The following is a 14,942-nucleotide window of genomic DNA, read 5'->3' as shown; positions in this document are numbered from 1 at the left end:
GCTAATGAAGCCTTCAAAGCCCTCTAGGACAACTTCTAAACCCTCCATCACTGTTTTGTATACACACTGCAAGTCTACCTATAATGCAGTAACAGACATGTTCATAACATTATGTACAATATTTACCATATTTTGGTCATTTTAATCATTGCCGGAACTAATTCCTCAGCGCATTTATTTCCGTTTCCATAGCAGTGCACTTCCGACGCCTGGCAAAAAATGTGCTCCTACTTCCGGGAAAAAACGCAACTGTGTTTTGTAACAGACAAAGAAGATGACTATTTTTTAACATTTGAGGATTCACAACCTTATCTTTTTGAAGCTGAATATACTGAGGCTGAACTATTGGTTTTAGAAGCCAGCACGAAGGAAGGATGAGACGTTGGAGCAGACTGAAGCCGAGAAAGTGAGGTGAAAGTGACTTTGGCGCTGTAAATGTGGAACTTGACTTATGCTATTTCGACATAAATGGAGTGCTTACCCAGATAAACTGTAAAACACCTCCCCGGCCTGCTGCACCAAAGACAGCAGGGGCGGTATAGCTCGATTGGTAGAGCGGCCGTGCCAGCAACTTGAGGGTTGCAGGTTCGATCCCCGCTTCCGCCATCCTAGTCACTGCCGTTGTGTCCTTGAGCAAGACACTTTTCCCACCTGTTTCCAGTGCCACCCACACTGGTTTAAATGTAACTTAAATATTGGGTTTCACAATGTAAAGCGCTTTGAGTCACTTGGGAAAAAGCGCTATATAAATGTAATTCACTTCACACAACTGTCCATCGAGTGAGTCACTTTAATAATGATCATGATACACGCAGCACGTCATGTGTGTTATTAAAATTACAGTACATACGCTGTCTGGCTAGCTGTGTACAAACACAACATGAAATGTGGGCTAGTACTTTACAAATACTATAATATGATTGTTCATGTTTTTCAGTCAATACAGATTGATGTTCTATCGCATTGTGTTGTGCTTTACAAACTCAAATGCATTTCGTACTGACGTAGAATTCAGCGTATCTTTAGCCATAGTTAGCTTTTATGGCTAATTATTAATACCATATTACGCAGATGTGTTATTACGCTGGAAAATTAGTCCCTCAGCGTTCGCTCTTACAATAACAATGTCGCTACAGTTTGGTTAAAATACAGTTTACAAAATGTAAATTAAGTATTGTTGACGGTTTTTGTATGCATTTTTAAAGTGATTTAGAGGTAGAATTGATTGCTCTCATTAGCTGCATTGCTAGCCACCAAGAATGAGCCGATTTGTACATGTTAGAATGCAAAAAAACCTAAAAACTTTTGTCTTCTTGTCTCTCTCAAGGATTGTGAAGTGCAGGCAAAATTCCAAAAAAGTGCAGTTTCCCTTTAAGGAACTACAGTATCAGGGACAAGCGGTAAAAATGGATGGATGGATGGATGGAGTATTGCCTATTATTGTATTGTAATAAACAAAAGTAATTTCATATGAGGTTACATAAATAATTATTAAAATCAAATAAGATATATGATGTATTAGTAATTATTTAACTTTTACAAATGTTTGTTTATTTGCTAACCCCATTTTACTGGCAGCCAAACAGCATCCACCTCTCAACAGGATGTTGTGCGCATGCGCGTCGGACACCACAGCAGGGAAGGCAGTCCTAATGGCGGAGAATGTGCGGTCACCCTTTGACTACCGGGAGCCACCGACGCTCGACAGCGACGGGGATGGCAGCAAACCACCGCCGCAACGTGGGTGAGTAAAGCCTGCTGTCCACCGCGTCTTCCATTTTTCTTGTATAATTCCACCAGCCGGGCTACATTGCTTGCTTATTAAACACTCGCTCTGGAGGCGCACGTTACAAGCTCTCTTGTGTTTGATTTTTAGCCTGATGTTATGACACCAAGCTACGCATATAAGGTGTTTTATATGTGGTATATTTTGATTATTTCTCTAGTATGCGATCAGTCATCACTAAATGTGTAATTCGAGCCACTCAGTTGTTTATTCGTGGTGTTTTGACGCTCTTTTTGGGAAGCTAACTGGCTTAGCTAGCTTTAGCATTGGATGTGTTGATGAATGAAAATGATCTAAGGTCTGCTTTGTGGGTCATTAAAAACATTACCTGACCTCATATAAATGTCTGCAATATACAAAATAAGATCAGGACTCTTGTTTGAATTTGAAAAACAAATATATTGAATTCCAAATTATATGATCTTAAATATAACTATCAAAGCTTTTGAAACCCTATTAATTATAAATAAACATTGATTGATTGATTGATTGATTGATTGATTGATTAATTATCTATATTCGTTGTGGCTTGTGCAGCCCTTTGAGACACTCGTGATTTAGGGCTATATAAGTAAACATTGATTGATTGATTGACCTCTGTGCAGTTCCGAACTTTGTGTCATTGATAAACAAACAAAATATTCTGCCATAACTTTAGAGTGTTTACTTGTCAATTGTTTAAACCACTTATGCAAGTGACGGTGGCAGAGAAGAGGACTGTGGAAAAGCTAGTGAGCATCCTGGATGATGCCAGTCACCCTTTGCATACCGTTATCAATAGCCAGAGGAGCCTGTTCAGTGCTAGACTGCTTCATCCCAAGTGCAGGACTAATAGACTAAAAAAACCCTTTGTCCCACACGCCATTAGACTGTACAACTCCTCTCTGTGGGGGGGGGGGGGGGGGGGTTACTAGGATGACAGAGGATGCAAAACAATAACAGTGCAAAACTTTTTCATAACATGGTCACTACTGCCTAGTTTCTCTTGTTATATTCTTATTTTACTATTATATTTTTATTCTCATTGTTGCTTTTTATTTTTATTCTTATTGTAATATTTTTCTGTTTTGTTTCCATTTATACCCCCATTATTTACTTTTTACTTTTTAAATTCGATCTCAGTTCTGTACACTGCTGCTGGAATTTTAATTTTCCTGAGGGAACTCTCCTGAAAGAATCAATAAAGTACTATCTATCTATCTATCTATGCAAAATCATATTTTCTTACCTCTTGGTACCTGCTGTTGTAAATTGGGGATTTGCATAAGTACCTAAAATTTGAAATCCCACTGTAGAGGCATTGCGAGATATTTCTAAACAATCTCTTGCCGATGGTAGAGTTTTACCCAAAATACTTTGTGCCAGTCCGCCATTGTAGTCCGCACTGATGTCAATATGCTACTTTTTCCCCCTATTCTCTTGTTGTGGGGCAGACTGACTCGTACAAACACCGTTTCCATATGAGTTGGGAAATTGTGTTAGATGTAAATATAAACGGAATACAATGATTTGCAAATCATTTTCAACCCATATTCAGTTGAATGCACTACAAAGACAAGATATTTGATGTTCAAACTCATAAACTTTATTTTTTTTTTGCAAATAATAATTAACTTGCATGGCAGCTCCCGCCATCAGTGTGTGAATGTGTGTGTGAATGGGTGAATGTGGAATGTGGAAATACTGTCAAAGCGCTTTGAGTACCTTGAAGGTAGAAAAGCGATATACAAGTATAACCCATTTATCATTTATCATAACTTAGAATTTCATGGCTGCAACACGTGCCAAAGTAGTTGGAAAAGGGCATGTTCACCACTGTGTTACATGGCCTTTCCTTTTAACAACACTCAGTAAACCTTTGGGAACTGAGGAGGCACATTTTTTAAGCTTCTCAGGTGGAATTATTTCCCATTCTTGCTTGATGTACAGCTTAAGTTGTTCAACAGTCCGGGGGTCTCCGTTGTGGTATTTTAGGCTTCATAATGCGCCACACATTTTCAATGGGAGACAGGTCTGGACTACAGACAGGCCAGTCTAGTACCCGCACTCTTTTACTATGAAGCCACGTTGATGTAGCACGTGGCTTGGCATTGTCTTGCTGAAATAAGCAGGGGCGTCCATAATAACGTTGCTTGGATGGCAACATATATTGCTCCAAAACCTGTATGTACCTTTCAGCATTAATGGCGCCTTCACAGATGTGTAGGTTACCCATGTCTTGGGCACTAATACACCCCCATACCATCACAGATGCTGGCTTTTCAACTTTGCGCCTATAACAATCCGGATGGTTCTTTTCCTCTTTGGTTCGGAGGACACGACGTCCACAGTTTCCAAAAACAATTTGAAATGTAGACTCGTCAGACCACAGAACACTTTTCCACTTTGTATCAGTCCATCTTAGATGAGCTCAGGCCCAGCGAAGCCGACGGCGTTTCTGGGTGTTGTTGATAAACGGTTTTCGCCTTGCATCGGAGAGTTTTAACTTGCACTTACAGATGTAGCGACCAACTGTAGTTACTGACAGTGGGTTTCTGAAGTGTTCCTGAGCCCATGTGGTGATATCCTTTACACACTGGTGTCGCTTGTTGATGCAGTACAGCCTGAGGGATCAAAGGTCACGGGCTTAGCTGCTTATGTGCAGTGATTTCTCCAGATTCTCTGAACCCTTTGATGATATTACGGACCGTAGATGGTGAAATCCCTAAATTCCTTGCAATAGCTGGTTGAGAAAGGTTTTTCTTAAACTGTTCAACAATTTGCTCACGCATTTGTTGACAAAGTGGTGACCCTCGCCCCATCCTTGTTTGTGAATGACTGAGCATTTCATGGAATCTACTTTTATACCCAATCATGGCACCCACCTGTTCCGAATTTGCCTGTTAACCTGTGGGATGTTCCAAATAAGTGTTTGATGAGTATTCCTCAACTTTATCAGTATTTATTGCCACCTTTCCCAACTTCTTTGTCACGTGTTGCTGGCATCAAATTCTAAAGTTAATGATTATTTGCAAAAAAAAAAAAGTTTATCAGTTTGAACATCAAATATGTTGTCTTTGTAGCATATTCAACTGAATATGGGTTGAAAATGATTTGCAAATCATTGTATTCCGTTTATATTTACATCTAACACAATTTCCCAACTCATATGGAAACGGGGTTTGTACATTCACATGCATCTTATGTATGTATATAGTTCAAACTTATATCTGTCAGTAGGCTTGATATGGAAGCGCTAAAACTACAACAAAGATGACGGGGAGTAGACGCAGTCGAAGTGGAGGCACGTAAATAAGCCGCCCACAAAACAACGATTCCGGATGAGATGGTCAATGAGATGTTTAAAAGGTTGTGAAGCTACTGCCAAGCTACTGGTAAATATAGTGAAGCTACGTATCTTTGCTACATGTAACAAGCTACTGCCCAACATTAGTTACGATGCACACTGCCGCCTAGTGTATGGCACTGTAACTACAAGCTACATTGGCAGTCCATTTAAATTCAGCTAGGATGGCTGCCCATGCCACAAGTAAATTAATACATGGGAAACACTGTTACTGTTGGTATCTTCATGGTCTGCAAAAAAGGGTGATATTATAGTGTTAGTCAGTCCCTCCCTTTATTTTGTTTTGCTCCTGACAGCTTGTTGTTAGCAGCTAACATTAGCATAGTGAGCATGACACTGGGATTACTGCGAAGGGTGGGGCTGGCGGTTGAAATAATGGATATTCTGCATTGTTTTCAAGTTGATATTGCAAAAAAATGAAAAGGTATCGATCCATAATCGATCAAATCATTTATTATACTCGGCCCTAGTATGGAGCATCACAATTTGAAAATTAAAATGTTTACATTTTAAAACATAGGAAGTTGTAAACTTCCCTGTAGCTCACAGTGTAAACAAACGATCGTGCGAGACTTCTTTACTCCCTAAGAAAGGAAGACCTGTTGTGTGCCACATATACCAAATGCCCAGCAAACACTCCATAAGGAAAGAACACATCAACAAATAAAACCTCAAAAGCCACCCAAAGCACCAGCATCGCCACGGCGATGCCCTGAAAGCTCATGAAGACGCTTGTGCCGTAAAAGAAGCTGCCCAAAGCCAGCCGCAACAAAAGCCCACGAGGCTGTTCCCACTGCAGCTTCGTCTGAAAAGTGCAAAAAGTCTGCCAGATGACCCAAAGGCCAAAGCAATCTGCAATTTCATGCTCATAGACGTAAATACTGTACGTAGTTGACGCATTGTGCTGGTTGGCCCGTTGCCAATTATTAGTGTACAGTATATTAGCAGAGTCAAAACAGCCTTGTAAACTAATAGGAACTAAGTTAATGGACTGGTTTGTTTTTGGATTGCACTGTATATATAGAAAATGGGAAGCCCATGTAATTTGAATGCCATTTTATTTATTTTTACTCTTCTAAAAGTGTTTGATGCAATCAGAAAATGTGTGTGTTTTCAGTGCCATTTTTTAAATCTGGTTTCTAAAATTGTTTATTGTCATTGCTTTACTTTATTTTCTGTTAAAATAAAGCCAATAGTTTAATTTATTGTGCTCCCCTTTATTTCAAAAATCATCAAAATACATATTGGTACCATTTTTGTATCGGGACAACGGTAATACGAGTCGTAGATTTTGTGAATCGTTCCACTTTTAGCGCCGGACGACCAGGCCCCCACAATTGCGAAAGACACTGGACCTGGTCGGCCAGCAAACCACCCGGAAACACGATTTGTACTTCCGAGTCGCTGTTATTTTTTCTGATGTACGTTTGAAGGCAAGATATGCCGTGATCGCCACACTCCGAAAATAAATAGTGTACAGCCTTTAAAGGGGACCTATTATGATTGTAATCTACATTTAAAACACTTCTTCGTGGTCCATATTTGAGCTGCACGAATTTGAGAAAAAACCTGATTGCTGTTTCCTTAAGCTCTTTTAATTGGCTAAGAGGCAAAGAACGCGAGGCTCAACAATTCTGATTGGTGAACATATCTGTCACTCAAATGCTGGTGATGGCAGAGAAAACAACCCCCACCTCTTGTGGTTTGGTTATTGCACCAATTAAAACCTCAATGTCGGTTTGATGTTGATTAATCGTGCAGCCGTAGTCCAGATCATGACTAGATATGTTCCAAAGTCACTTTTTAAACTGTTTTTTTTGTTAGTTTGTGTGCAAGGTGTTCGATTCTGAAAGCGTTTTTAGATTGCAAATAAAACCACGGCCCAACCTCTCCAACAGTACTAAAATGTATCTTTTGAAAATGTACATGTTGAAATATATATCTTGAAGACCAATATCACCGCTATTTTTTTCCAGACATGGTAAAAAATATACCGTATATACGGTAGATTCACCCGGGGACCACATTAGGTACACCTTCACACTCACCAATCAATTCAGACTAGTGCATACAAAAAGCTGCTTTTAGCAAGGCCTGGGCCAATAACAAATATTGGCCTACAAATTATTGCAGTTACATTTTAATATTGTCAACATTATTTTAAGACGAAATTAACCACTGATATAATGATACATAATAATGATGCAAATATACCCTTTTGGAATGCAATAAACTTATATTTCTTATATATTTTAACATTGTAATTGGAATTTAAGCTTTTAAAATCCAAGTTAAATAAAACAAACAAATAATACAAATAAAATATACTCTTTCTTTTAGCAAGATCATACACCTACCTAAATAGAAATCACAACCAAAAGCAATGAAATTGGTTCTGTCTCTGTTAAGGAGGGGGTGTGGGGCCCTCAAATATACACAACCAAAACAATAAATATAATGGCTTGATAAAGTCATTGCGAACAACATGATCACGGTTGTCATTATTGTGGTATTGTAGAATGTGCTCAAAAAGTACTTAAACACACACTAAAATATTGTAAGACTGCAAAACCCTGCAAACAGAAGCATCTAAAATCGTCTGCAAGCTCACGCCAAAATGCATGAACCTTATGATTTGATGCTTTGGCATTGTTTAGCAAGGGCATCCAACATTTTCTAACATATACAAACCAGAAAAGACAAATTGGTCCAAATCCAAGCAAGTCCACCTCTCTTCTCCTTCTCCGGTTGGACCGTTTGCCTGTTGAATTAATCTCACATGCCAATTAGCTCTCGCTAATGCGAACAAATTCACCATGAGGACTTGTCGGTATCGTCACTCCAGCTGTCTGGCCTCATGGAGCCATGTTGCGCTGCTGCTCACAAAGTCTTTGCGTTGGCAGAACATGTACCACGCAGAAAACCTGCATCACATTCACAACGCATTGAAAATGCACTCAGTGGAATCCCATGCTGGCTCCTTTCCAACATCAGTCCAAAATAAAATAGTGTACTGTCAAAATCACGTGATCAGCCACTAGTTGACGGCTCAAAACATCACAGCAAACCCCTACACTATACAACAATTTAAAGGTCATTGACGTGTAAACCAGCAATTTAAGAATAAGTAATTGCAAAGTTTGTATCTAAGTAGTTAAATCAATCCCCCACCATCGCCCTCTCAGGTATGAAAGGCGTATCGGCAACAGTTGAGTTACATATAGAGCTCGTCAATGTCACATGTAGAAATTTAGGAAACTGAATTATTTGAGAAATTAAGACTAATTTAGTTACACCGACTTTATTAGCTTTCCAAATTCCTCAACTTCAGCTTTACAGAAATGTGTTTGTGCTAACGGTGTCTCACTCTATGTATTATAACTATAATATCTCAGTTTTATTGTTGTATTGCTTTTTCTGACAGTACTTTTAGCTCTACAGAAATCACTTGCTCAATAAAAGGTGGGGAGGGTGATTTATTGTTTGTTTTTGCAGCCGCGTTTGTGGGAGAAAACGTAAAGGGACACCCGTGAAGGTGTGTGACCGAGCATACGTAACAGAAGATGAGGAAGAAGAGAGCATGTCGGAGCACAGCTACAGTCCTGGTATACGCTAATGCTAATGGGACTAAAAACAGTCCTGTTGTAGTTGATTCAAATTGCCTTTATTTACACCAGGTGAAGGCCAGTACCCAGAGGGCGCGGAGGACTGCCTCCCCCCACCTGGCAGCCCCTACTATCTCCCTGATCCTGCCCAGCTCTGGTGAGGAGGGCCCTTGTTACCAAAGTAACCAACCACGCAGGCTCTGTCAATACTCCGTTTGTGCCTTGACAGTGTGCCAGAGCTGGGCGAAGAGGGTGCCGGGGGTGTCCGAGGCCCTGTGCTCTTTCACCCACCCCCCAATTGCAGAATTCGTGAGGTGCACTGCGGGACTCAGGTGCGGCTGGTCGTCATAGCGATCCGGGACATCGCCAAAGGAGAGGAGATCACGGTGGACTACAGCCTGACTGACTGGGGCGAGAACGCAATGGTATGATGTGATATGGACAGTGTGTTCACAAATGCCTTGCCCCTGATAAATGCCTAGTACTCTTTGAAGATGAGTAAATCAATGGTTACTGTGTTTGGTTCATGTGGTTCTCTTTCATCCACCAGGAAGAAGAAGCCGGGCCTCACCCACTCACTCTCTCTGTTTCTGATTACCTCACCCCTTCCTGGTCGCTATCGCCCTCCTCCTCCCCGCTCACCCACTCGGAGCCAAGTGACTCGGACCGTGAGGAGGATGACGACGAAGAAGAAGACGACGACGACGAGGATGATGATGACGACGAAGAGGAAGACATGGAGGAGATGCGGGGCCGCGTGCTCCGCCGCCGCAAGAAGCGCAAGATCCCTACGGTAGGAATCGGTGCCAAGAAAAAGAGCACCCCCACCTCCTCCAGAGGGCCCGGCCGCCCCTGTTCGTCCGTCGGGCCAACCGGCCGGTCTCAGCCTCAGACGGGCAGCGCCGTAGCATCGCCGCCCCCAACCACCAACATCAACAATAACATTAACATAAACATTGGGAGCTCCAGTGGCGCTACCGTGAGCCGGCGGCAGCACTGTCCCTACTGCGGGCGCCACTATCGCTCTTTGCCGCGCCATTTGGAGAAGCACCACGCCAGCCAGCCCGAGGTCCGATCGGCCATGGAGCTGGCACACCTCCGTACGCACTCCAACAACGCGGCCCCGCACCCTTCGACGACCGCTGCCTCCTCTCACAGCCATTCCTTTGCAGTACCACAGTCGTCACCCCCCAACCCAACAGCAACACCGCCCTCGCTCTTCACCCAGGAGCGAGAATCACCACGTACGGGCACTGGCGGCGTTTCTTTCTCGCTCTCTCTGTTGCCTCCCGCTTCCAAAAAGAATCCACTGGCGGCTAGCTCTCCCACGAAGCGCACCGCCCCTAGTCCAGTTGCGGCCAGAATAAAGAGCCCAACGCCTCCTCCTCTGCCGGCGTCTCCTCCAAGGCGGGGGCGCAGGATGAAGAGGGAGAAGCATGAGGAGCCGCCAAAGGTAGAAGAGGATCTGGCGCCGCCTCCGACGCCGGAACCAGACATAGATCCGGATGAAGATATAGAGCTGAGTGCTGATGGCGAGGGTGACACTCCAGAGGAGAAGACTGGGGAAGCTACAAGGGCAAGTCAGCATCACATCTCCCCATTTCTTTCCTCCCTCTCTTCCCTGCTGGTCCACCTCCGACAGCAGCAACGGTCTGCCTTCCTCGCGCTCAACCACACTCACTCCGCTGAGGCCTGGCGTCAGCTCTGCCACTCCAGCCTCTGTCTGCTCATCCTCTACAACCGCCACCGTGAGTGCGAGGTGGCAAAGCTCACCGTTCTGGACTACCGCAAGAGAGACACCCCGCAGGAGAGTCTGTGTAACTCCCCCTCTGGCATGGAGGCCCTCCTGTCCCCCTTTGAACGCAGTGTTCTCTGCCATCTCCCAAGGGCAGGGGTCATGGGCAAGCGTGGGCGCATCCAACCCCTTATCCTTCCCCCGAATTGCGAGTCCTGCCTAGACCTGCTTCTTCAAATGAGCTGCCATGTAGGCGTGGACCCCGAGAGCCCTTACGTCTTCTCCCGCCCCTATCATTCCCCCGCTACGCCTCTGCGAGGCACGGACCTCCTGCGGAACCTTGCACGAGCCAGCGGGGCCAAGAACCCCGGGGTAATAACAGGGACGCGGGTGCGCCGACAGGTCGCCATCTTCACTCAGCTGTTGCTTCTCGAGGAGGGCGAGGTTCAAGGCAGTGCCACCAAACGCCTAGAGAACTTCTTAGAGACACAGTATCATGTGACGCAGAACTGTTCCTCCATTGTACGGGACGCTGTCCTTATGGGTAGTGTAGGGCGTGTCATTCTCTACGGGGAGAAGGAAGGTGTGCTTTTTCGCGGGATGAGCCTGCAGCACATCTGTCTCGAGTTGGACGGTAGGCTTTTAAATGTTATAAATGACCTAAATGACTTATAATAATTACCTCATTATCTTGCTGCCTGGCAGTGTTGTCCGGCAATTCAGCAGACTCCTTCTCGGAAGAGACGGAGCCAGATGACCACAAAGAGGAAGTGCAGGAGAAGGTGGAGGTTCTAGTGAAGAAGAAAGGACGAGGGAGACCACCCAGGAAGAAGCGACCGCCCATCACTCCGACAGTCAGTACCTCCAGAGTCGGCGCCCAGAAGAGGAGATCAGCCCAACCCAAATCAGGTAATCTTACTTAATGGTGATTCCATCCATAAGAGAATTATAATGAAAAATACAACTTTTGCTAAGACTGTCCGTACACAAATACAGTTTTAAAAATAATTTACAGAAGCAGCTTTTGGCTTTTACTGCCCAGTGAAACATTGTGGTCATATCCAGATCATGAATTTCTAGTTTGAAAAAATTAGAAATCAATATGACTCTTATTATATTATTTTAATAATTTGTACATGAACTGTTTCACACTTAAACCGACAATAACTAATAGAGGAGCGTGGTTGGCATTGTCAGCGTCAAGCTTGCTCGCAGTGAGTGTTTGCCTCCGCCAAGGCTGTTCTCTGTAGAGATCGACCGATAGGTTTAATTTCAGGACCGATACGGATCATTAGCAGTCAAGGAAGCTGATAACCGATGGACAAGCTGGACAAGGCTTTAAGTTGTTTTTTTTAACATTATTTTTTAGGAATCGTTGGACCAGTAGTAGCGACATAATGTTAAATGCGGCAGTAATGTTGTTTTTAATTTAGCACCAATTTAGCACCATCTGAGCACCGCAGCGCAGCTTAGCAAATGGTTGTTACTACTAACTTACTCTCTACTAATCACCATTTTTTTATACTGGATACTGGTATCATATGCATCTGGTCAAGATGCCCCCCGAACGCTTCCCTCAGGAGGTATTTAGGGCATTCCCGACCAGTCGCAGACCACTAGGACGACCCAGGACATGATGGGGTGTCTATGGCCTTGTTCAAACTGCAGGTCAATTCCAATTTATTTGCCCATATGTGACCTGTATCGGATTGTTTCATGTCAGTGTGACCGAGGCCTCTTTAATATGTGGATATAAATCGGATATATATGCGATGCGTCATCATGTTAACGTTCCCGCACTCAGGTCGCATTAATCCGTCATTAAAAAGTGATAAGCGTCATAATTATTCGCCAAAACAGACAGTTACAAAATAAATAGTTGACAACAGAGCAGAAAACAGGTGAAATTAATATGTTTTAGCAACTACCTGTCTCCGACTGCTCGCCCACAGACATGCTCTTCATGCAGACATCAGAGCAAAATATTCTGTAAAACTGCCAGAGGCAAAATACGTATTCTCTTTCTTCTTAATCTTCTCCATGCAATAATTTGGTCCAGAAAATGTTGACTTTGATTGCACAAAATCCTTGAAATTGCCACAAATGCGCCAGTACTGAGACCGACAAGAACTGAAGCCATTTTTATTTACGTAAACAATGCAGTGTGTGCAACGTCATGACATCATGTCAGATTACATTTACATTAGTAATCTTTTTTTTTCTAATGTGAACGGCTACTAAAATGATCGGATTTGACAAAAAAGTCTAAATTGAACATCCGACCCTGCAGTGTAGCCTATGTCCCCCAGCTGGCCTGGGTATGCTTTGGGATCCCGGGGAGGAGCTGGACAAAGTGGCTGCGGAGGGGGAAGTCTGGGCTTCTCTGCTTAGGCTGCTGCCCCTGCCACCTGACGTCGTATAAGCGGAAGAAGATGGATGGATCTCTTCTTAGTCTTTTTCAGATCGCTTTCAGTGTTTTTTTTTCCATTGAAATCAATTTTTTAAAAGTATTTCCCACCTTTTTTAAAGATACCTATTAATGTTATAATATTTTATAAACTTTCAAACACCAATGTTGGTATTGATCTCCTGTAGGGAAGCGCGGCGTGCTGAAGCGTCCCTGGTCGGAGGCGGAGCGTGTTTCCGTGGAGACGCACCTTCAGCGCAACCTGGTGGAGCTGCGCGTGCCCGCCAAGGCTGACTGTGAGCGCTGCCTAGAGCGTTGCCCGCTGCTCGTCAGCAACCAGCGTGATTGGCGGGCCATCAAGTTCTACGTGCACAACCGCATCCAGCTGCTGAAAAAGCAGGGACGGCGGGAGAGTGCAGTTATCGCTGCCGCTGCCGTTTAAGTCAACTCTGATTGTAATTTTATTTTAATGTAAAAAAATAAAACACCAGCAATCATGGTAGAGTGCAGCTTTCAACTGTAATAATATAATATAAAGGGAGTACTGTAACAACTGGCTTCCTCTAATGGTGAACAATCACTTTGTTTCTTATTGTCAATGTGAACTGCCAATGTAGCATTTATGTATCGGTTACGAGTGTGAAGGAAATAACCTAAAAACTACAAATGCACAAATCCTCCTTTTCTCTACAATATGCTTTTGATGACCAAACGTGAATGCTTTCAGCAGCAGCATCTTTTCAAAAAGGCCCACAGATGGACTGCGTTGTCTTCTAGGCCAGTGTTTCCCAACCTTTATTGAGCCATGGCACATATTTTACATTATAAAAATCTTAAACAAAAATGTAAAGTAAACAGGTAAAGTGCTGTGGAAAAAGTAATTGTCCCCTTTCCTCATTTCCTACTTTTTTTTTGCATGTTTGTCACACTTGAATGTTTCCGATCCTCAAACAGACTCAACTATTAGACAAAGATAAGTAACACAAAACTTTAAAGTGATGATTTTATTATTAAGGAAAGCAAACTATCCAAACTTACATTATGTGAAAAAAACCTTATAAGTGCTTATACCACTCTTAGCAGTAACCGCTGCATTTACTATCAATGGGTATTTCACATTTGGTTCACTCTTATTTGCATAATTGTTTGGATTCAAGGAACTTAGTTTAATAACCAGCACGTTGAAGGGTTTTCGAACATGAAAACTCATACATGCCATTTTTAAGTAGTGTCTTTATTCTGGTTTAGTCATCAACACTGACCTTAACTGAGGCAGTTAGTGAGAGGACCTTTCGGATGTTGGCCGGCCTCTTATGGGAAGGTTTGCCAGTGCCACTTTACCAGGGTTTTGCCATTTTTGGATAATGGCCAATTACTTAGTTTCTTACATTGAGAGGTTCTATTCAAGCGATCTCTTGTATTTGTATTTGTCATTCATCCAGCCTGTGAAATTGAACACCGCTTTAACAAAAAAGTGATTTACCACAGTTATTTCATGGTTATGTTTGTCTAATAGTCAAGTCTGATCTGAGCATTTAGGTGTGAGCAACATGCAAACAAGTTATCTAGAAAGCAGCAAATACTATTTCACAACACTGTAGATACACAGGTTAATTATTTAAATCCTGCCACTTAAGGGAAATTGTGTAATTTCCCGGGGCCACGGCACAGCGGTGGGAAATCACTGTTCAGAACAGTGACCGTCTGGATACAATAATCTTGACACACATTTAATATATGCTTTTCCTTGTTGGTATTCATTGGCTAATAAGTCAAAACTATCCAGAAGTGATCTCAGAATGTACATAATGTAAATACTATCTGTATTAAAGTTAAATGACTTGTTTTTTTTAAACTGGTTGTGAAGTTTCCTGCAATATGCATTGTTAAAAAATAAATATGTTGCTTATTATTTTCACATTTGTCATTATTACACATTTTTACAAATTATGCAGTGAAAGTATTTTAATTTAAATTATATTAATTATTTACTTAGTACTCTAGGGCAGGGTTCCTCAACCTTTTTTCCACCAGGGACCGGTTTAATGTATCCATTATTTTCA

At 42.6% G+C, this 14,942-nt stretch overlaps 1 protein-coding gene across 2 annotated transcripts; it reads left to right on the top strand.

Moving 5' to 3' along the window:
• Positions 1–1,598: 1,598 nt before the first annotated feature.
• Positions 1,599–14,809, top strand: LOC133662737 (uncharacterized). Of its 2 annotated transcripts, XM_062066863.1 has the most exons (7): positions 1,599–1,744; positions 8,628–8,737; positions 8,810–8,894; positions 8,967–9,162; positions 9,288–11,106; positions 11,178–11,381; positions 13,068–14,809. In XM_062066863.1, exons 1-7 carry the CDS (start codon positions 1,605–1,607, stop codon positions 13,319–13,321), a joined length of 2,808 nt encoding a protein of 935 aa, XP_061922847.1. In that variant the 5' UTR covers positions 1,599–1,604; the 3' UTR covers positions 13,322–14,809. The 2 variants fall into 2 exon arrangements, with proteins under 2 accessions (XP_061922847.1, XP_061922848.1); XM_062066864.1 differs by lacking the exon at positions 8,628–8,737 and having other exon boundaries at positions 1,600–1,744.
• The last annotated feature ends 133 nt before the right edge of the window (positions 14,810–14,942 follow it).

The sequence above is a fragment of the Entelurus aequoreus genome, linkage group LG12 (assembly GCF_033978785.1).
Source record: "Entelurus aequoreus isolate RoL-2023_Sb linkage group LG12, RoL_Eaeq_v1.1, whole genome shotgun sequence".
NCBI classification, from domain to species: Eukaryota; Metazoa; Chordata; class Actinopteri; order Syngnathiformes; family Syngnathidae; genus Entelurus; species Entelurus aequoreus.
The sequence above is the reverse complement of the archived record's forward strand: the minus strand, read 5'-3'. Positions and strand labels throughout refer to the sequence as shown.